Source organism: Acinonyx jubatus, chromosome C2 (assembly GCF_027475565.1).
Source record: "Acinonyx jubatus isolate Ajub_Pintada_27869175 chromosome C2, VMU_Ajub_asm_v1.0, whole genome shotgun sequence".
Classification (NCBI taxonomy): domain Eukaryota; kingdom Metazoa; phylum Chordata; class Mammalia; order Carnivora; family Felidae; genus Acinonyx; species Acinonyx jubatus.
Window position 1 is genome coordinate 155351184 of NC_069384.1, and position 21718 is coordinate 155372901.

General features: G+C 48.5%; 1 protein-coding gene across 2 annotated transcripts in view; it reads left to right on the forward strand.

Moving 5' to 3' along the window:
* The window catches only part of ABHD5 (abhydrolase domain containing 5, lysophosphatidic acid acyltransferase), a 31206-nt gene extending 23061 nt beyond the window's left edge, over nt 1-8145 (forward strand). Inside the window, exons 4-7 of one of the 2 annotated variants that reach the window (XM_027040524.2) lie at nt 71-225; nt 2613-2724; nt 5179-5365; nt 5897-8145. In XM_027040524.2, coding sequence (XP_026896325.1) covers nt 71-225; nt 2613-2724; nt 5179-5365; nt 5897-5986 — 544 coding nt within the window. In that variant the 3' untranslated portion in view covers nt 5987-8145. The remainder of the gene's footprint in view (nt 1-70; nt 226-2612; nt 2725-5178; nt 5366-5896) is intronic. The other variant, XM_027040525.2, reaches the window with a different exon arrangement.
* The last annotated feature ends 13573 nt before the right edge of the window (nt 8146-21718 follow it).

Genomic DNA, 21718 nt, shown 5'->3' on the forward strand with positions numbered 1-21718 from the left:
CCATGTTAATTTTTCAGAGTCCTGGGGTGAGATTGCCAAATGAAATTGTTTCTGTTCTTCCTCCCTACAGGGTTAATCATCTCATTTTAGTGGAGCCTTGGGGTTTTCCTGAGCGGCCGGACCTTGCCGATCAAGACAGGCCAATCCCAGTGTGGATCAGAGCCTTGGGAGCAGCACTGACTCCCTTTAACCCTTTGGCTGGCCTCAGGATTGCAGGCCCCTTTGGTGAGTGCTTGCATCCACATCTTAGGAAAGCAGTGTGTTTATACGTTGCTAGTAGAGGAGTATTTACTGATCGCCACTGTTGGTCAGAACCTTAAAAACAGACTGAATCTTTTTCTCCTCCTCTGAATTACTAATTTACTAAGTTACTTTTTTTCCTCCTTCTCTAAAAAGTACCAGTCCTTTCATAAAGATAATGAAACTGGATCTTCTTAAAGAGGAGATTTATAGATAGATAGGTAGGTAGGTAGATTTATATATATAATATACTGTAAACATTACAGGTAATTAGTAGAACTGAGAAGGCAGGAAACGCTGCAGGTGAGCTAGCCCAGGGCACGAGGAGAAGAAGTGAAGCTTGTTGACCTGTTGGTGATATTAGAGAGGCTTTGGCTAGTTGGCAATACGCAGCTGGCAGATCACAAAGCCTGACTTGATTGACCATGGGGCAACTGGGTATGGCCAGATTCCCTTCTTGCCCCATAATGTCAGAGTGTTACGATAAAATCATCCTTTTCCACCCGAGGTTCTGGGGACTCGTGATCTGTGTTTCTGGTCATATTTTGAAATACAGGGTTAGTCTCTGATTTAGAGCTGATTCCACCCTCAGCTCCTCTGTCTCCACCCCAAAGCCAAGGGAATTAATTACCTTTCCTCTTTGTCCCCGATGGCGATGGTCTGGACCTCTGCTCCCCTCTCATCGCTTGTATCCGTGAGGAGTGCTGTTAGCCGCAAGTAGCTGAACACCGCAGTGGTCTAAACCACAGGGCCTTTCGTTGTTCCCGTAGCAAGCAGGCTGGAGGCAGGTGGTCAGCATTTGTTGTACTAGCTGGCTCGTTGATGTTGGCCTTGGGGCCTGCAGCTGTGGTTCCTGACCTTTTTTCCTCACGTTGTTTGGCTGCTGTGGCGGGAAGCCTCATCTCACGAAGCAGCGCTCTGAGCAAGAAGAAAGGAAAGAGTGGAAAATGGCCTTCTCCCCATAATGCTCTTTGTCGGGGAAGAAAGTTTCCTTGGAAGGCCCCAGCAGGCCTCCCCAGATGTCTCTGCCCACCCCTAGTTCTTGCGCTGGCAAAGAACAATACGTATCTGTGGCTGATCGATCATGATCCGCTGCCAGGGGCTGGAGTGAGGGGCCCACTTACCTGGGCATGTTGCTGCCTAACTCACAGACAAGAGTCAGCTTCTGTCAGCAAGACGAGAAGAGAGGGATGGGGGAGGGTGTGGAAATAACTGCTGCAGACGTGGCTGTAGGTTCTGCTCCCCTCTTCCTAAGTATTAGGCCCCTCTTTGCCCTGCGCCCCTCTTTGGGATAGGGAGAACCACGGGACTGCACAGGGTTTGGGTTGGTGACCACAGCAGTCTTCCTCAGCGCTCTGACAGACAGCCTTTGTGCCCCCCCCACAACCCTTTCACACACCCCCCCCCCCCCCCCACCGAGTAGTACAGAGCCACTCCTCTTAGGTGTCTGGTCCTCCTTTGATGGACTATTCAAAAGTGCATTTAGTCTGTACAGCCCTGAAATACAAGTGGATTACGCTTGATCACAGTTCCACATGCAGCCAGTGTGGGAAGAGTAAAGTAGGAAAAGAAACGAGGAGACAGTAGTTGGGGAGGGAGGGGGGCTCCTTAGGAGTGGCCCTCTCCCGCCATGCCCTCTGTCTGCCACTATTGCTTGCACATGGTCGGGGTGGGGGGGGTCATGTAGAATGTCAACCACATCATCAGAATTCTCCACCGAGCTGTAGAATTCCTTCAGAGGTGGGAAGGAGGGCCGGTGAAGAAGACCTTGCTAGAATAATGGGCAGTGACAGCAGAAAGGGAAACTGGCTAGCCCCTGGGGCCCCGGTAGGGGCAATAGGGACCAGATGGAAGCTTCTGCCCTTCATCCTTTTTTCCTCTGGGGGCCTTGGCCCTACTTCTCCCCTCAGGAGTGGATGGCCTTAGCTGGGAGGATTGGAAGTGTCCAAAATCCCGCAGAGACTCGGCTCATTTTTCCACAGAAAGACTTGTATATCCCAGTTTGTTTACTTTATTTAGAGGCTAATGGGTTACAATTGCGGGAGAACTAAAGATTAATAAGTTAACTTGAGCCATGTTTAATGGAATTTATTTTCCTATGAAGACAAGTCTTAGAAAGTTAACTTGTACGTTTTGAGCTCCTGTAACACACCTGTAAGTCAATGTAGAATACTCTTTACTCCTTATTTTAATGCTTAGGGAACCTGAGGAGAGCAGCTACTAGGCCCTGTGCTCTTTTCCACCTAAAATATACACTTAAACACACGTGGCTGTGTCTGCGTGTAACGCCCGTTCTGGGAGCAAACACAAAACCTTTCTCTGGTAGTCGGGCAGTTGACTGTAACTCAGAACGTTCACTCCCTGTTACATAGGCTTAAGTCTCGTGCAGCGTTTAAGGCCTGACTTCAAGCGGAAGTATTCTTCAATGTTTGACGATGACACTGTGACAGAGTACATCTACCACTGCAACGTGCAGACTCCAAGGTACGGGTTAGGGTTCCAGTTTACTGTGTCGGCGTGTGACACGTTTCTTCTTTGAAAGCATGTGAGTAGTCGAGATTTTTATCAGTACTTAAATGGCGGATGCTTGTTAACGTGCTCCCCTGCTGTGGGGAGTCTGCTGCGCAAAAGTGTCCCGGGTTCCGCTGGGAGATGAGGCAGCAGTGTGTGCTGTCTCCCCGCACAGTGTCCTGGGTAAGCCGAGGGGGCCGTGGTCCTGGGCACCTGCAGGAGGGAGTCGGAGGTGGGAGATAAAGCAGCACTGCAGATAAAACCGCGTTTCCGAACTGAGTCTGCATGTTCTACGCGAAAAGGGCTGCCAGATTAAACAAAAGGAGATAGTTGGCGACACCACGGATCTTTTTAGAGACTTTTGCTCTGCCAAAGGGCATTTGGTCTCACGAACGCCCGGGAGATGCCCTGCGGCGTGGTTCCAGGTCACGTGATGACAACGCTCCTCTTTTGCTGAGCGCTTTTTTAATGACCCTGGGCCGGCGGGTGCAGCTCTGCTCCAGTGGGTGAGGAATACGTGAGGGCTGGGAGACAGGGAGGGAGTTGTGCAGATGTTTTGTCAGTGAGTAGAAGAGGGGAGACACCACAGGGAGCAAGAGGGCCAAACAAAGGTGTTTCTCTCTCGTTTTTAAATATATGACTTAGCGATGTTAGGTGCAAGGCACCAGTGGACAGAACAGCCTGAAGATAGTGGGGAGCTAGGAGGAGCCTGGAAGACAGGGCCGCGGAGTTGTAGGGAGAGGGTCAAGCACTCGGCAGGCCGAGGAGAGCCCCGGTTCTCCTGCTTCATGGCATACCAGACTTGCTGGGGGCGGGGCGGGGTGGGGGGAACCGTCAAAAGTGTGACCCCTGAACTCTGTTTCTAAGACTGATTCGGTGGGCGGGGCTGCATGTTAAATCCTTCAGATGACTCCAGTGTGGGTGGGTCACGGGCCACACTTCAGAACCTGCAGGTGGTACCCCAGCCTTCCAGGGTTCCGACTTGGGTGACATGCCAAGAGGCCAGGTGCAGAGGCAGCCTCCCTCGCTTTTGGCTGAGAACGCGCACGCCTGCTTAGTTAAGGGGCGAGGCCGTGGCCACTGCTGTGCTGAAGTCTCGGTCTTGTTAGTAAAGTGGGTTAGAGCTTCTCTGCCAGGAGTGAGGGAGGCTGGGAGGCTTGGGGTCCCGAAGAGATTGACGACTTTGTGACTCCCTGGGCCGTGGTGTCTGGCGGATTAGGACGGCACCCTGTACGGACTGGTCCAGCAGTTTTTAGCGGCCAGTCCCAGGTACCTCACCTGTTTTCCTGCGTGGTCTCCCTGCTTTCCTGTCCCCCTACGTTTCGTGACTGCGTGTGCCGGCACGGTGCCAGTTCGCTGTCTTTCTTACGGTGGAACTTGGATTCTTCACAACAGGCAGTTCAGAGTTCTGCCTGGTACTGCAAGGAAGCCAAAGTGACAGCTGAGCGGATCCGTGCTGGGAGTTTGCAGAGTGTGCTGTGTTCTTTTGTGTGACGGACGGTCAGGTGTGGCCACAAGAGAAGATGCAGGCTCAAGAAAGCAAAGTTTGTTATACTCACAGGACCTAGAAAGGGGTCACTGAATGCCACGAGGCAGGACAGGGAAGCACGAGACTTCGGTCACGTGGCAGAAAACAAGCGTGAAGGGAAAGTGAGGCCAGAACTTCTATTGGGTCCTTCAGGAGAGGCAAGGCCGGCCGCGGCAGACGGTTTAGGACCGGCTAGTGGACCGGCTTCGGTAGGCTCTGAGATCCGGGACTGGTCTCTCGTTGCCTGGTGCCTGGCCCTGGACGACTGAGGCAGAGGGACGCTGCCTCCTGGGTGGTGGGCAGGACGGAAGAGGCATGGCACTGGACTGCTAGCTGGCAGGTGACCGGCGTGGTCCCGGGTGAGCCCTTTGCCGTCTCTGAGAATGGGCTGCTCCAGGAGGCGGCCTCTCCCTTGCCAGAAAGGGCTTTTTAAACAGCAAATGTCATGATCTGCAGGAGAGAAAAGATGTAAACACACAAGGAATACTCAATCTGCATTTCTTCTCATCTTGGTATCTTTACTATTGCAGGTAAAAAGTTGGTGCCGTGCACGTGTTGGAAAGCTATGTTCTACATTTCAAAATGAGTTACAGTGAAGAAAACATTTTAACTCTCCCCATAGGGAATTTAATAATTTAATGATTGCAGCTAGGGTTGCGTGTTTGATTTAGAAGAGGGTGACTTTTAATCAGCTAGAGTTGAGAAAATCTTGTTTACCTAACAAAAGCGTGTACCTTCTGTGGGGTTTGTTTCTTACACTTTCTAGTGAGTCATTTTCTGTTTTAACTGAGGTTTTTCTTCGGGAGAGGTTAAATATGAGTGTTTTGATAGAGACGGTGGGAGTGCGCTGCGTGCTCCTCCCCCGAAGTCACATGTGCATTGTTTTCCTTTTCCTTGAGTGGTGAGACAGCGTTCAAAAATATGACCATTCCCTACGGATGGGCAAAAAGGCCAATGCTCCAGCGGATTGGCAAAATGCACCCTGACATTCCGGTTTCGGTGATCTATGGCGCCCGGTCCTGCATAGATGGCAATTCTGGCAGCAGCATCCAGTCCTTGCGGCCACATTCATATGTGAAGACGATAGTAAGTGTGTGGCTCCGTCTGGGCTTCCGCTTCCAGGTGCAGCCTGCTCCGTTGCGTCGGCCTGCGGGGAGATTCCGCATCGTCCCCGAGCTTTCAGGGCCTCCGTCAGGACCCGATGCCACGTGTGACGACGGGCAGGGCTTGACGCGCACACCTGTCCAGGCCAGCCTTGCCTGTCCCCAGAGCTGTGGCATCTCCCAAGCGGGAGAAGGACACTCCGGTGGCCCCTGACCAGCTCCCCCCTCACCAGGCAGCATGTTCTCCCTCGGTTCATTCGATCTGCTGGCGCAGGTCAATTTAGAATGGCTCTTGGTGTAAAATTGTAGTAAGGTCCAATAGATCTTTCCCTTTATTCTCAGATTCTTTAGTTGATGGAGATACATAAAAGTTACTGCAGATCAGTGTTGCTCATCCTCTTACGTTTTATTTCTGTATGGCTGTTCTCACTTTCATTGCTAGGTGCCTTGTTTATGTCATCGTGTTTTTTTAAATGCTTTTGCTCACCGACCTCCTGACGCCTTCCTTTCCCAGGCCATTCTCGGGGCGGGGCATTATGTGTATGCAGATCAACCAGAAGACTTCAACCAGAAGGTCAAGGAGATCTGTGAGACCGTCGACTGAGCATACTGGCGGGGACGTGGGGCAGCCTGCGGACTGATTCGGTGCCTCCGCGATAGTGCACAGTCCACCATGCAGAGTAAGGACTACAGCAAAAGACCAAGCGGTCTTCTCGACTGTCCTTCGCACACACTTTCTTTGTGGAGTTGCCTGCACATTTAAATCAGTTAGTGCCTTCTAGAAGAATGGCTTTCCTTTCTCCTACACAAAATCAAAATATTCAAGAGTCTCCAAACCTAATAGCTTTAATAAAAGGTTATCTGTCCCTCTGCTGTACTGACAGATTGTCACTTTTCACTGAAATGTTATTACTTTCTATCTAACTTCGTTGTGTCTAGTACTTTTTATATTTCAGTCTGTGTTGCCAATTAAAAATGTGACTACTGGGTCTATAATTTTATATCCTGGAAAGGTGCACTTTATTTTCTTTGCTTGTATTTACCATGTCTAATGGACTGATCTAGGTAATCACAAGTTTCTGTAAAAATCGATCAGTTGTTTAGAATCCTCCACTTTGTTTTTGAAATGGAGTGCTGATGAAACAGATTTTGGTTTAAAAAGATGGGAGTTGATCACCAGCATTAATTTCTGTGCTTTTCCTCTGTCCTCTCTGTAAGGCTGCAAAGCCATGGTCAACATCTTAAATGTGGCTCATCCAGATGTATCTCAACAACATAATTCCTTGAACTCTTTTATATCTGGTATGATTGTGTACTTACAGGGAAACACGACATTAATACTTAAGTGATTTAAGTACTGCACAGCCCTAACTAGAAGTCTGTCCTTTCTTCCCCGTTAATACTCTTCTCTGTGAGCCAGCTGCAGCAGAAGGAACAGACTTCCTTCTGAGGGGATACTAAGACTGTTACCTTCCAGTAAGCCATCATGCGTTGTCATTAACCTCTAACTCTTGTAGATGGGTGCTAAGACGGGATTACATTTTAACCACTGAAATAGACAAATAGGTGGTGCTCTTATGTCTCAAGGCACCAGAAGGAGAGATGGCACTAGGTGGTTGGGGTTCTTTGGTTTTCATTTTTGAGGTTTGTGTTGATGAAATGATGCACATACTTGAAGTTATATTATAAAAACTGTACAAGGTTGATGGAACTATTTGACCATAACTACCATCAAGTATAACACTTTGTTGCTGGTTTAAAACGAGGAAAACTTTGAAACTGTGAAAATTACCATGTGGTAACTGGCTGCTGAGAAGACGCTCCAAAAGGGAAAGTGGAGTAGGATTGTGAGCAACAAGGCATCTTGGCCTTACGTTCCAGTAACATTGCTTGTCTGGGAGAAAGGTGGTTATATAAATAAAAACAGTGAACTAGAGCAAAGGAAGGTTTAATGGTTTTGACTGTTACCTTTTTTAAATGGTTAATTAGGAAATCTATAGTTAAGAAACGTAAGGTTGTATCATGTTGATTAACTGCCAGAAAGACCGAATGTTCTGTTTTCAACATTACCTTCCCTACTAAGGAAAAGGCAAATTGTACTGAAGCACAACAGATAGTTCCCAGCGAACAGTTTGTCTCACTTGGCACCTAAACTAGGTTACGGCCAAAGGTAACACGAGAGCCCAGGCACGCTGCCCGAGCTCTCTGCCTGATGAACAAAAGTAGTCCGTACTTTGCAGTTAGTGTCTTTGAGGGCCAGCTCCAAACCTTTAAGTGGTACAGATAATTTGGGGACTGTTTTTGCATTTTTGACACGCTCTGCAGTCTCTCTTAATTGGGCAAATGACAGTTTTCACTGGTGCAGGAGGATCTCTGTGAAGGAAACTTGGTCCCAACCCTTGGAGGGAAGCTACTAGTTCACTTAGTAAGTGGAGTTTCTGGCCACGACATGCCAGGTGATTCGGGGAAAAGATGTACCCAGGTGTCAGGTGGAACTTATTTTCCTGCTAACTGATTTTGCTTTATTTGAAAAATATTGTCAGACTTCTTAAAAGTTGAATCTTCCCTTAGTTTGTACAACATGTAACCTTGTGAAAATTGAGCGAGCGGAGACGGTCACGGTCCTCAAAATTCCTGAGAATACAGTGGGTGCTAAATGTTTTCTTAAAAAATCCTATTACAGTATTTGATCTTTGCTAAATTATGCACAGTGTACTTTAACTGTATTTTACAGAATAAATTTTACTGTGATAGTTGCACAAAGCTGCTGTATTTTTCTTGGGTTTTTGGTGTGGCCCGGTCTGTTTACACGAGTTACTGTAGGACCATGGATCCAGTGGGTGTGCGGGAAGGAACACTGGTGGGCGTTGGGAGGGAAGGCTGCTGTGCGGGACCCCGACCGCCACGCACGGCTGTTCCTGGCTTAGTGCCTCCCTTAGTGGGATATCTGCTTCCTTCTAAAACGAATTTTCAAAACAAAGTTTTCCTAGAGTTGGTTTCAGAATATTATTTAGAAAACACTTTTGAAATGCCTCTGTATATGGGGCACCTGGGTGGCACAGTTGGTTAAGCATCTGACTTCAGCTCAGGTCATGATCTCATGGTTCATGGGTTCGAGCCCCACGCCGGGCTCTGCGCTGACAGCTCGGAGCCTGGAGCCTGCTTCGGATTCTGGATTCTGTGTCTCCCTCTCTCTCTGCCCCTCCCCCACTCATGCTCCGTCTCTCTCTGTCTCAAAAGTAAACACTAGGAAAAAAAACAGTGGACTGAAATGAGAAATGCATAAAGATGCACGAGGTCACAATGATGGTTAAAACACCAAAACTAGGGGCGCCCGGGCCACTCAGTCGGTTAAGTCTAACTCTTGGTTTCAGCTCAGGTCATGATCTCACAGGTCATGAGTTCGAGCCCCGCGTCAGGCTGTGTGCTGACAGTGCAGAGTCTGCTTGGGATATTCTCTCTCTCCCCCTCTTTGCCCCTCCCCCACTCACTCTCCCTTGCAAAGTAGATAAATATTTAAAAAAAAAACAAACTATTTGGAGATGACTAGGGCTCCAACCCATTATTTTGAAAATTGCTAACTGGAAAAACAAAGCATTTACCCTGAGCATTTTGTGGATCCATTTGACCTGATAAGGGAAAGTTCTTCACATGAGAGTCATAGCTAGATGTCAGAGAAATGATAGGATTAAGAAAGCACCATTTTGTCACTTCTAGTGAAATAATGGACCTAGACTGCTGAAAGGTGAAAGGTTGACGGGAAACGTTTTGTTGAATGGCTCGGGTTGATAAATGTGAACCCAGTGATCGATCTGAGTGTTACTAAAAAAGGAACAGCCAGAGGTTAATGCCTCCAGTGTGTTGCAATAGCAAGGACCCAACACCGGCGGTGTTGAATTATTGGCCAAAACAAAACTTGAATGTAATCAAGCCTCCATGTCGGAAGATCAGTTCGTAAAGGTGTGGGATATTGAAGAACATGGTCAACAGCACACGAAATCCAGAATGTGGGAAATTCCGCAGGACAGATTGATTATCCAGTTTCTTCAACAAATTGCAGGTGTAAAATAAAGACGATGGTTGGACTTAAAGACTAGGAAACATAACTTGTTTGCATCCTGATTTGAACAAAACCATCTTAGACTTTCTTTGAGACAGAAAAATTTAAGATGGCTTGGATATCAGATGATATTAAATAATTATTAATTATGGTGGGTAAAATGATATAGTGACTACATTTGGTTTTTTTTAAGCCCTTATCTATTAGACACACACACTGAAGTCTTTGTGGTCGAATTTATGACTGAAAATACTTAGGAAAAAGAGGGCAGGAAATAAATAAAATGAGCAGAATGTTATGTTGAAGCTGAGTGACAGATATAGAGGGGCTTATATCGGGGGTTATTATTCTGTTCTACTCTGATGCATGCTTAAGAATTTCCATAACAGGAATTTAAGGATGGATGAGAACGGGGAGAGATGGAGACTGCCAGTATAGACAACTTTTTTTTTTTTTTTTTTTTTTTTTTTTTAGAAGTAAAGAGCAGACAAGTGTTAATAGTAGAGGGGGAACCTGATGAATGACCCAGCGGAGAGGGGTGGGGGGGAAATGGTGTTGCAGGAGAGGATGGTGGGGGTGATGCACTAGCAAGGCTGAGGGCAAATAGGAATTCCCACATACTTCCGGTAGGACTGTAAATAGCTATTACCCTCGGCAGGTAATTTATATGGTAAAATTATAAATGTCACCTGACGCAGCAATTTTGTTTCCAGTTCTCAGTCTCACAAATACATCAGCACCAATGTGCAAACAACATCTACAAGATGTTTATTGCAACATTGTAACATTAGAAGTCTGGAACCCAATATATGCCTAAATTCTAATACATTCATACTCTGGAATATTATGCAGCCTTAAAAATGAGGTAGGTCTCGGGGCGCCTGGGTGGCGCAGTCGGTTAAGCGTCCGACTTCAGCCAGGTCACGATCTCGTGGTCCGTGAGTTCGAGCCCCGCATCGGGCTCTGTGCTGATGGCTCGGAGCCTGGAGCCTGTTTCCGATTCTGTGTCTCCCTCTCTCTCTGCCCCTCCCCCGTTCATGCTCTGTCTCTCTCTGTCCCAAAAATAAATAAAAAACGTTGAAAAAATGAGGTAGGTCTCAATATATAAGTGTATCAAATCGTCATATTATATACTTTAAACTTACTTATGTTATATGCCAGTAACATCTCAATGAAGCTGAAAAAATACGAGGCAGATCTATAATGTAGATCTCTAAGTGAAATATGGAAAATTTTCAAAATATCTTTAATGAAAATAATGAAAAAGAATTCAGAATTGTGTGTGTATAATATACATATATATCACACACATACATATATGCACACATATATAAATACATATAGAAGAGCGTGTGTCTCAGAAGTTACATAAGGATATACTTTCATGCTGATATAAATAGACATCTTTGGGAGGATAAACATGTACATGAGTTTGTTAATAGCAGTTAGCTTTGAACAAGGGCAAGCCTGTTTTATATGTTCTTGTAAATTTCGGAACCTTGTGTATTCATTGTTTTGGTAAAAATACATAAATAGGAAGGAAAAACCCAACACCTTGGCTAATGCTAACTAGGTAAGAAAGCAACTTACCACTTGTGTTATCTGTGTGGATGTGCAGACCCAGACTGGGGGAAGAGGGGCAGGCGTTCAGAGTTGGTAAGGCTCTAAGCCTCAGTGATTTAATTAAAACTGAGCTCTAAAGTCACAATTTGTCTGTCTCTGTTCTAAAACAGAAACACGGTCCTGATGGGAAACTGCTCTCTTCATTTGTTTAATTTTGCATACACCTGTAGCAAGGGGCATCTGAATTAGGATGTATATAGTTCTCTATACTTTTAAGTCTACTATATATAATATATATAAGTCTACTAAGATAAGATATATCTGTCTACTGTATATAATATATAATAGATATTATAATAGACATATATATGTGTATATCTTGATGTCTCTACCTTTTTCTCTCTCTCTCCCCATCTCATATGCACCACCATATCTCTCCTGCTATTTTAATGTTAAATTAGAACTGATTAAAATGTATTTGTCTGTTTTCCGGCTGTAGCCTGGCTTTGGGATCACTTAATTAGATCAGCTCCCAGATTTAGGATTGGAGAACATTCTTAGCAAGTAGTTTTCCAAATGAATGGGTGAGGAATTCTAGTCCACCGTATGTTTTAATCCTTCAAAAAATTCTACATATTCAAGGCTTACCAGGTTTCCATGAAGAGCCCACTAATTGAAAATTTAGAATATCCCATGCCTACTTTTTCTTTAGTAACCATTGCATTCATCCTGAGAGAGGGGTCGCTTGGCTGACAGACGTGAGGGCTGGGAGTTCCAAGGCAGTTTCGCCACAATTGTAGGACACTGGACACTCATGGAGACAGGGCCCCCTTTGCTCCTTGGTAAAATCAGACACGTCAGTCACAATGACCAGGGTGGGGAGATTAACTGCGTGACAGACATCGCTGCTATGTCCGTCGTGTTGATTGCAAGTTGCTTCCTTGTTTTGTTTTCTGTGAGTGTTTTTAGAATTGGAACATACAGCCACGGAAACAACTAAATGGGGCGACCAGGGTGCCAGACACGAATGACCGGTATCTCACCTTCCTGAGCCAAGCAGCTTGCTAGATGCCTGCTGGCCTGCGAGAACCCCAGCAGGTCTTTAACACCTATCTGCTCAAGACTTGCAAAAGCTGCTTTCCGTGAAGTGGGAGAAGCACCAGGGTACGGGGGAGGGGGGGGGGGAGGGGGTCTGGGGAGTCCAAGATGGCAGCGGGGAAGGCCTCATGCTGACGGACGGCTGTCCCGTCTCCGCATGGCGCTCTTCCATATCAAGGAGGTTTCCGTGATGCTCTTCGGGGAGAAGCATCTCCTCCGTGCTTCCGAATGACCTCTCAGCTTTGTGTGGCCGGCAGAGAGGATTCAGGCAGCTGACACATCTTCTTGGCAGATGACAGACTTCCTTGGCCACGACAGACGCCGCACCCTCAAGCGCAGCCTGTTTTGGCAAAAGCTAAGCATGAGATGTGGACCGTGCCAGCGCTCAGAGCCGCGAAGCACAAACTCTCGTGTGTCTGAGTCATCGAGGCTGCTGGTTACAAGCGCACAGTCGAGGCACTGTACCCAAGAGATTCTGATTCTGCAGATCTGTGGGTAGGGACTGGGAATCCACATTTTCAACGGGCGCCTCCCCCCCCCCCCCCCCGCCCCCAATTCCTCAATACGTCGGAGCGGGGAGTGTCGATTCTGTGGTTCATCAGTCGGTTGGGTTGGACTCGACCTGCAGACGCTGTTTCTCGGCGGCCGCTGAGGTCTCATCGGCTGTGGTCTGCCCTGCACACAGCCAGAAACGGGCAGAGGTCACAGTCAGACCTGGGGCCCCGGTCTGTGGCTTTGCAGGGCTCCCTCCTCATTTTGCAGTGGCCGTGCTTGCCCTGAACTCTGTCTTCTGCTTCTTAAAACCCAGACAGACTCCCGGGTTTCCACCGGAGTCCTGGGCTTCTCCCCACCTTGTGGCTTCTCTCAGGCTAAGAACTGGGACTTAGCTGTTTGCTCCCAGACTTCGGGAATCACTGTCCCCTAGTGTTCTTTCCGTACAAGCTTGAGACTTGGCTAGGTGGAGGCGGGCTTTGCTGTAACACACGCTCGCGTGTTATTTCTGTACCTACTTTACTCACCCTCAGACTGTTGTGGCCACATCTAGCGATCTGTGGATGTTTCGGTTTACCGGAAAAATGTAAATAAGAATTAGCCCAGGCAGGAAAAGCAGTGTGGGTATTTGCGCTGTTTTTAGAGAATGAGGCCCCACACTTAGCTGAGATGAAAACCAAATATAGTTTGCAGTCAATATCCCGTCTGGAAACCACCATTTCTGTCTCCTCTCTCTAAGGCTGCCTTTTTTCTTTTTTTTTTCTAAGCCCATCTATCTTTAGCTTTCAGTGGCCTCACAGGCCTTGCTCTCCCTGCCCACCGAGGGCTCCAGAAACTTGCAACATTTCACTGGTACACTGTTCCGGAGACCTCTGCCCTCTCTGGAATTTACTTCTCCTATTTATGGTTGGAGCCAGGCTGGTTCGTTGTCATCCAGGAGCCTTAGTGCTGCAAATTTTTACCAAGCCAACAGAAGCAAAACGGTTGAATTCTTGAGGAATGCCAAATTCGACTTCGGTTGGTGAAGAGGTGCAATATTCTGCCTTACTCGGAACCCCATGGCGTCAACTGTAGTGGAAGATTAGTGAAGTCTTATTAGCCTGGAAGCCGGCAACAGTCTCGAGGGGTGAACGCTTTCAAACTTCCTCATTGCTGACGGAGACAATTCCCAGTCCCCTAAAACTAACCCCCAAAACCCTTAAAGGGTGATGCTCCTGACACATTCCCTCCGCATCTCCGCCGTCCAATGCCGATCACAAAGGAATTTGAAAATAATGATCTGATCTAAGAAGGGGTTTGTTTACTATGCTGATTCGGAGGAGGGAGGATCTGGAATTCTGGTAATCACAGTCCTGTGACCTGTGAATTGGGGCTCTGACACGTACCTCATCATTAATCTTTGGCCTGGGGGGACAGGAGCCGGTCGCTAGGTCAGAGGTCGCACACATACCTCTCCTCCAACTACCGGAGACACCGCTGAGAGCCCGGAAGAGGAATGAGGCCTGAGCGCCGAAAACAGCCACCACTGAGCCTTGAACATAAGACCCCGGATGCAGGAAGACGCAGAGACCCTCCCTCAACACTCAAGCAGCTGGCGTTCTCACCACAGATCGAAACTGCTCTTTTCAATCTGCTGGGAGGCTTGTAAGGCAAGGGTTTCCTGGCTCCTGAGAGACTGGGCAGCAAGGAATAAGCCGGTGCCTGTTCCACCCTCGCTACCGGTTCCGTGGACCTCATGATCGCGTGGGTTCCATCCTAAGGCCAATGTGCAGCTGCGGAAGTGTATGTGAGGAGGGTGGGGGGTGGGACAAGGTACATTTAACAGGTATCTCCAGGGGCGCCTGGGTGGCTCAGTCGGTTAAGCCTCCGACTTTGGCTCAGGCCATGATCTCACAGTCCGGGAGCTCGAGCCCCGCGTCGGGCTCTGCGCTGACAGCTCGGAGCCTGGAGCCTGCTTCGGATTCTGTGTCTCCCTCTCTCACTCTCTGACCCTCCCCTGCTCATGCTTTATCCCTCTCTGTCTCAAAAGTAAATAAAACCATTTTAAAAAATTTAAAAAAAAGAGAGAGCAAAATAACGATGCTCTTTAACTTGCAAAATCCCAGCTGAGGCTGGATGTACAATTTGTGGGGCGCAGTGCAAAATGAAACTGTGGAGCCCCTCGTTAAAAACTATATTAGGAATTCTAGTGTGGCAACAATGGCAGAAGAGTCAGAGTCATTGTGATGCGATGAGGGGAAAGGCTGCCAGCCATTGCTGGCTCTGAAGGGGCAAAGCGGGCCCGAGTCAAGGAACGCAGGCAGCTTCCAGAAGCCGGAATGGCAAAGAAGTGCATTGTCTCCCAGAGCAGCCTGAGGTAACACACCTTGATTTTAGCCCAGCGAGAGCCATTTGGACGTTGGGCCCCCGGAACTGTAAGATAATAAATCTGGGCTCTTTTAAACCACCGACTTGGTGGTAACGGGTTACAGCAGCAGTGGGAAGTTATTTTGCCCTCAGTGATAGAGACAGACTCTCAACTAATACAAAATCAAAGCTGAGATAAAGCAAGTACTCCAAAACGCTGGGGTGGAAATTCAGTTGTCTGCAATCGACACGAGAACAACGACATCAAACGAGTTGTGAAGCTTTCTTCACTCGAACGTACGTGTTCTACATGTTATGTGTGCCAGCCAGGGAGCTAACTAAGCGAACAGGACAGATGAGCCTCTGGTCTTGAACGTGTCCCGGGCACTTAAGGCTGGGGAGAGGAGCGGTTTAAAAGGCATTCGTTTAGATCCACGCAAATAATTACAGCTCCTAGGAGCACTGGGATGCACACACTGGGCGCTGACGTTGAGACTCTGTGGCTGGTGGCCGGGGGACACGTCGAAGAGTGGATCTTCAGCTGGGGGAGAGGCTGCAGGCTGCGGCCTCCCTTCTCAGAAAAGGGTGAGGTGACCTCGGCAGGTGCCGCTCGGAGCTTCTGCTCTGGGGAAAGATGGACTGACGGCCCCAGAAGCGGTCCCTCCAGACCCGCCTCTGTGTTCCCCTCGAGGCCACACTTATCCCAGCCAGCCCCAGCCAGTAACCGAGCGTGGTGGGGGGCTCAGCAGCCAGGCGTCCCTGCCTGACGTGGGGCTCGCCCAGCGGGCACTCCCCAGCCACTGCCAGAAGCCTTCCTGGAGCCTCACCGTGGTCTGTGACCTTCATGTCTCGTTTCCTTCTTCTGTCTTCCCTTTCACACGGGTCAGCCCGACCTGCCTCCTCCAGCTCCCTCTCTTCTGGAGGCGTTTTCCTCTGCAAAGGCCTTGGGCACCTACTGCTGTGTGACAAATTACCGCAAAATTAGTGGCTTAAAGCAAAACATATTTATTATCTCACAGCTTGTGGATGAGGAACCTGGATGAGGAACCTACACCTCAGGACCTTTCCCAAGGCTGCAATTATGATGGTGCCCAGGGTGGGGCTTTCATCTGAAGGCTTGAGTGGGGAAGGACTTTTCCAGGCGCAGTGGTTACCAGGGTGGGGGGAGGGGGGGGGGATTCAGTTCCACTCAGCCTGATAGATGCAGGGCTTCCGTTCCTGCCTGGTTGTCAGCTGAGGCCACCCTCAGTCCTTTGCCACGTGAACCTCCCCAGTGTGGTCACTGCGCTCACCAAAGCTTGTAAGCTAAGAAGGCAATGGAATGGGCCGCCAAGACAGAAGTTACAATCTTAGGCGCTGTAATCACAGAAGTAACACCTTCTCAGCTTTGCCAGGTTCTGTTGGTTAGGAGAAGTCACGTGACTCCCCCACACTCCAGGGAGGGAGGGGCTCACACAGAGGCACGAACACCGGGTAGCAGAGGTTGCTGGGATGGCTTTCAGCCTGCTTGCCACTGTATGCATTCTCAGTAGGGTCTGCCAGCTGCCGGAGACCCGGTGGTGCCCTCGGTCTCCAGAAAGCCCTGCCTGGTCTCCCTGAAGTTGACAGAGCAAATGTCTTGCCCATAAACATCACGCGTGGGTTCAAAGGCAATCATGTAGTCACTATCTGTCGAATGAACATATCAATGTGTTGCAAGTGAAGGCGGCTTTGAGAAAACAGAGTCTGGCACGCTAATAGGTTGTTTTAGATTGGCATCATAAAACCGATTTGTCAGTTTTGTGTATTAAAAGGTCAGAATTTCAAGCCATGCAATATACAAAAAAAAAAAAAAAAAAAAAGAGCTTAAACATTCAAGAACAAAATTTTCCACAGTACACCCTTGTGTTTGCCTTTCACATCTGGACCATTGTCCTAGTCTTGCCCTTCTCGGCCATTTACATCGGAATCACGTGTCTCTCGAAGAAACTGGAACAAATACAGCACTTCCTTTTAAATGTCCTTTTCTCAGAGAGGAAAAACATATTTTTGGATACATAGATACTTTTCCACAAGAATAGTGCCATAACATTTTAAAAGACTGTGTGCAAAGTGCACTGACTGCGTTAGGTGAACCCCCCCATTGGTGCCTGTTAGATGGCATTCGTTGAGAAGTGATTCTCTAGCACCGCCACCGGTTTTTTCCTGGCACAAGAATCAGGCCGGTGCTCACCCTGCAAAGCCATGTCGGAGAGTCAGGAAGCCCGGACTCTTGTCCCAGCTCTAGCACAGATGAACTTCCCATCTGTACTACGGTTTTGTTGTTTGTGGGAGGAGAGGTTCAGATGAAAAATCTCTCTGAGCCTTTCAGGGATCTGTCAGTCCACAGTGAGCTCTCAGGGGTGAGCATGGTTAGGTGCTGTGGTTCTCCAGCCGGGTCCCCTTTACTGGGCTTGTGCCAAAGGAGCCATAGACAATATGTAGAGGAATGGGTGTGGCGGGGAGCCAATACAGCTTTCCAGAACCAGCCACCCAGTCTGCGGGCCAAAGTTTGCCCACTCCTGTGGGCTTGAGCAGTGTACAGACTGCACCATCATACATGACAGTCCCGAGGGTAAGATGAAAAGAAAACAAGCTTACAATCTAGACGGTGCTGCTACCCTGGGAATGGCTAAATATTGGGGCACGGACAGCAGCACCCTGGTCCTTGGTGGGATGGGAGTGACGGAATGTGGAAGGACCTTGGAGAAGAAAGTGGGATGGCCACCTAACCCACCAAAGGTTTATGCCCTCCAGGAAAATCAGGCTCTCCGCAGTTGACAAGAGGGTGTAGGATGACGTGAGGCCCTGTTTCCCAGGGTGTGAGGAAAGCAGGTGGACCTGGTGACCTGCTCTCATGGAGTCTGGCCACCCTGCTTCGTAGGTGCAGCTCTGCTCCTCCGTGGAAGCGGGGTGCGGCCGGGTCAGCATTACAGATGGAAACCCTCGCGTGGCAGCACCACACATGTGGGAATGGACTAGAAAGGTCTTAGTCCTCACTTCCCTGGAACTCCATTCCTGGGCTCCCGGGGCTGTGGGCCAGTGCAAAGCTGGTTAAACCTTCGGCTGTTCCCAGCAGCAGCTACTCCAGCAGCTCAAGAACAGGACAAAATGCAGGAGACAGACTGAAGAAGGAGCTGCTTTGAGGGGATCGGGTCGGGATTGGATAAGGCAGGTGGAAAACGCATTTGTCTGACAAGCTCCAGGCTGCTGGCAAAGCCCATCATGAGGAGTTCTGCCCAGCACGTGCTGGGACACAGTGCCATGCTCAGGAGTCGGGGGCGAATGAGACGAGGCTGGAGAAATCGACGTGGGCCAGGGAGGGAGAGGTGGGGAGAGCAAGGAGGTCCTGCTGGCAGATGGGTAAGGCCATTGCTTCCTGGGAATCCGGTCTGCTCAGCAGGGCCTTGAGCATTACCTCCCAAGGGAGACTCACAGGCCTGGTTCCGGTGAGGACAGAGGCATCTCCCCGTGCTGCTTTTAAAACCCTGATCTCGGCTGTGGAGCGGGGGACCCATCACGTGGCCGTAACGTTCATACCGCTTGCCCAGAAATTAAACTCAAGCAAACCTCTCATCTCTGGCTTTGACTCAAGGCCCCGGGGGTGTCCCACTCCGAAGCTGGCCGTGTACCCAGGAGCTGAAGGGGAATTACTCAGGAAAGTCTATGGATTGATCACCACCGGGAAGGGGGAACCAAAAATAGTTTTCTAAAAATGATCTCCAGAGAAAGGAGCCCTCTCAGGGCTTCTGAGACCTGCACACGTGGGCGGTTTCATGGAGGCAGAGGAACGCCCTGCATTGAAGCTGGTCACGTGGCAGAGCAACCTTGGGTTAGGGTTAAAACTTCCGAGGCCCAGCCTACTGAATCGGACTCTCAGCATGGAGGTCAGGGGTCTGTCTTTGCCGAGTTTCTTGAGTGCGTCGGACATGCAGCCTGGTTTTTGGAATCCTGGCCTACGGACCTCTCGAGACTTCTGCTGGCCCTAGAACAGAGCTGAAGTGACTGCCCCCAAACTGTGCCCATGCTGCCCCTGGCCTCTCTGCCCGACTCTGCTACGGTCTGGCAGACGGAGCCAGGAAGTTCAGGGTTAGGACGCGGTTCCTGCCGCCAAGAGCCCCCAGTACCATGTTTAATCATGGCACCAGCCGCATGCCTTCCACCCCCACAGAAGGGAGGGAGGGGAACCAGCCCTCGAATGAAGCAAACACGACAAGGCTGGAAAGGACTGAGCTGTTCCACTGTGTTCTGTCGTGATTGTGTTTGTTGGTTTACATGCCGATGAAAATCCAAAGGGGCCATGTCGTACCGCTCTCAAAGGCAGTTGATACAAGGGGTCCTTCGTTTCTATGAGCACCTTCAAAATTCTATCAGCAAAGTCAGAGAGTGCACAAAGAGAAAGGAGAGGAAATTGGAAGAGTTGGAAAATGTGCTGAAAGATAAAGTGCACGCGGGTGATGAAGACGGTGTGCAAGGCAGAGTGACGGCAAAACCCACAGTCTGATGGTCACCACGGAAGGCAAATACCCGACTGGACATACAAACTGGAAGCACATTTTGGGTTAGAATGAAAATGTGCAGGAATAGAGGATTAGATCCAGAAAATCACTCAGGCAGAGCATTTAAAAAAGGCATAGAACTATTCAGCATTTGCTAGACTTCTCCAGTGAAACCATCTGGGCCTGGAGGTGTCTTTTTGGGAGCTTGTTAATTACAAACCCAACTTCTTTCACGGCCGAATGGTCCTATAACCATTAGAGAAATTGAATTCAGAATTTAAAAGCTCCGGAAGAAATAAGCCTCTCCTGGTTTCAGCTGTGACGTGTAGAGAACAGAGCAGTCCTTGCTCCTGCCCTTAAGAGAAAGCTGGAAAACCCGGAAGTCCAGGGTTTCTCTAGGACTCCTCACAGAACGGAGGCCGCAGGGCAAGCTGCCACTCTAGAGCCAAAGACTCACGGCCAGAGGTGGGTTTACGTGGAGCAGAAGCTAATGTAAACGGGGGCAAGAGGATTTTCAAGGACAAAACAGACAAAGGGAGGCTGTCCTTGGTAGATAAAGGACTTGTACCTGCAGGTAGGGGCGGGGCACAGATTCCAGAGAGAGCACGCGCCAGTTAGACATTAAAAAACGCTCCAGGCAGGTAAGAAAAAAATGTTCTGGGACACCTGGGTGGCTCAGTCAATTAGGCGTCCGACTCTTGATTTCGGCTCAGGTCATTATCTCATGGTTCGTGAGATGGAGCCCCGCGTTGGGCTCCACGCTGACAGTGCAAAGCCTGCCTTGGATTCTCTCTCTCCCTCTCCCTCCCAATCTCAAAATAAATAAATAAACTTAAAAAAAAAATGAAAAAAATGTTCAAATTAACTCATGATGCAAGAAAAGCAAGTTATACCAAAGAGATAGGTTTCTGAAATTCTTGCTAAGCTGACTGGCATGCACATATTCTCTGGTGGCCACATTACAGGGTCACATCCTTTCTAGAAGGCAATTTGGCAGCCGGTGTCAGGGACTTTACGCACTGGGTGCCCTTTTCCCTGGTAACTCCAATTCTGGAAAATGCCTGGAGGAGACAAACACACTTCAGGTCAAAATTCACACACAAAGATGTTTGCCTCAGCACATTCTAAATGCTGGTGAGAAGCGGGCATGTAAACAATTTATGGAATATATACTATAATGAAGGTTGAGGATCCATTAAAATTCTGCTTAGAAAAAGTTCTTAAAAATTTGATGAAAATGCGTATGGTACAGCATCAAGGGGAAAAAAGAATACAGATTCGTGGCAGTCAAAGGAAATAAGATTGCTTAAAAGCAATCAAAAGGAAATATATAAAATCTTAAAAGAGTTTATGTCTGGGCAGTAGCTGGTAGGGTGATTGGAAAATACAGATACATGTTTTACAAACGACGGGTTCAATAATAAACATGCATTTTTATGTTGACTTCCAAAAATCTTTTTTGTTGAGCTTTAAAAACCTTTTTTGACTATAAAAGTAAATCAACTCAGTGAAAGTTAATTAACTCGAACAATGTGTGGAAATAATTAAATTGATAAGAAAACTCATTGAATTTTTAAAAAGCACTAAAACTACTTACTGTAATTATATAAATTCTATATACACAGAAAATGATTTAATGATGGGAAGAAAAGGAGAAAGGGTGGGCAGTTAGCCCCTGTAGAAACCGGTGTGTGTGATAGAGAATTTGCGGGATTCCTTTATGCATGTAGATCAGAGAGCAGGACTTTGTCCGTTCTTCTATTCTTTTAAAAAGCATTTTAAAGGCAGAAAAAAATGACCAATTATAAGTCTTAGATTCAACAAACGCTATTGTCTTTGCCATGTTCGGATTCCCTTCTTTTTAAGAACATAAACATCGTGGACACGTTTGAATTCCCTCCTTCCACCCCCACCCCCTCCAGCTCATCTTCCCCACCCACCGCCTCCTGTCACACTCGCACCTCCTTTGTTGGTTCTCTGCTTTCCTATCGGGAGAAGCTGTCAGAGTTCTGGCTCTGAGCTCCATTCATTTGTGCGCCCAGTGCAGCAGGGGGTGCGGCGAGAGGGGTGTTCAGGGCGCCCACTCCCTCCCCCATGAGCCTGTCTGTGCAGCCTGGCCCGCCGCCTCCCTGTGACCATGTACGTCAAAAGGCACCCCCACCCAGTCAGAGGCCCCGGGAGGCTCCCCCTGCCCCTCCCGTGACAAAGTGACCTGGAAAAGTCTTCTCCCACGGGACAGCCTCTTCCTCGGTATCAGAGG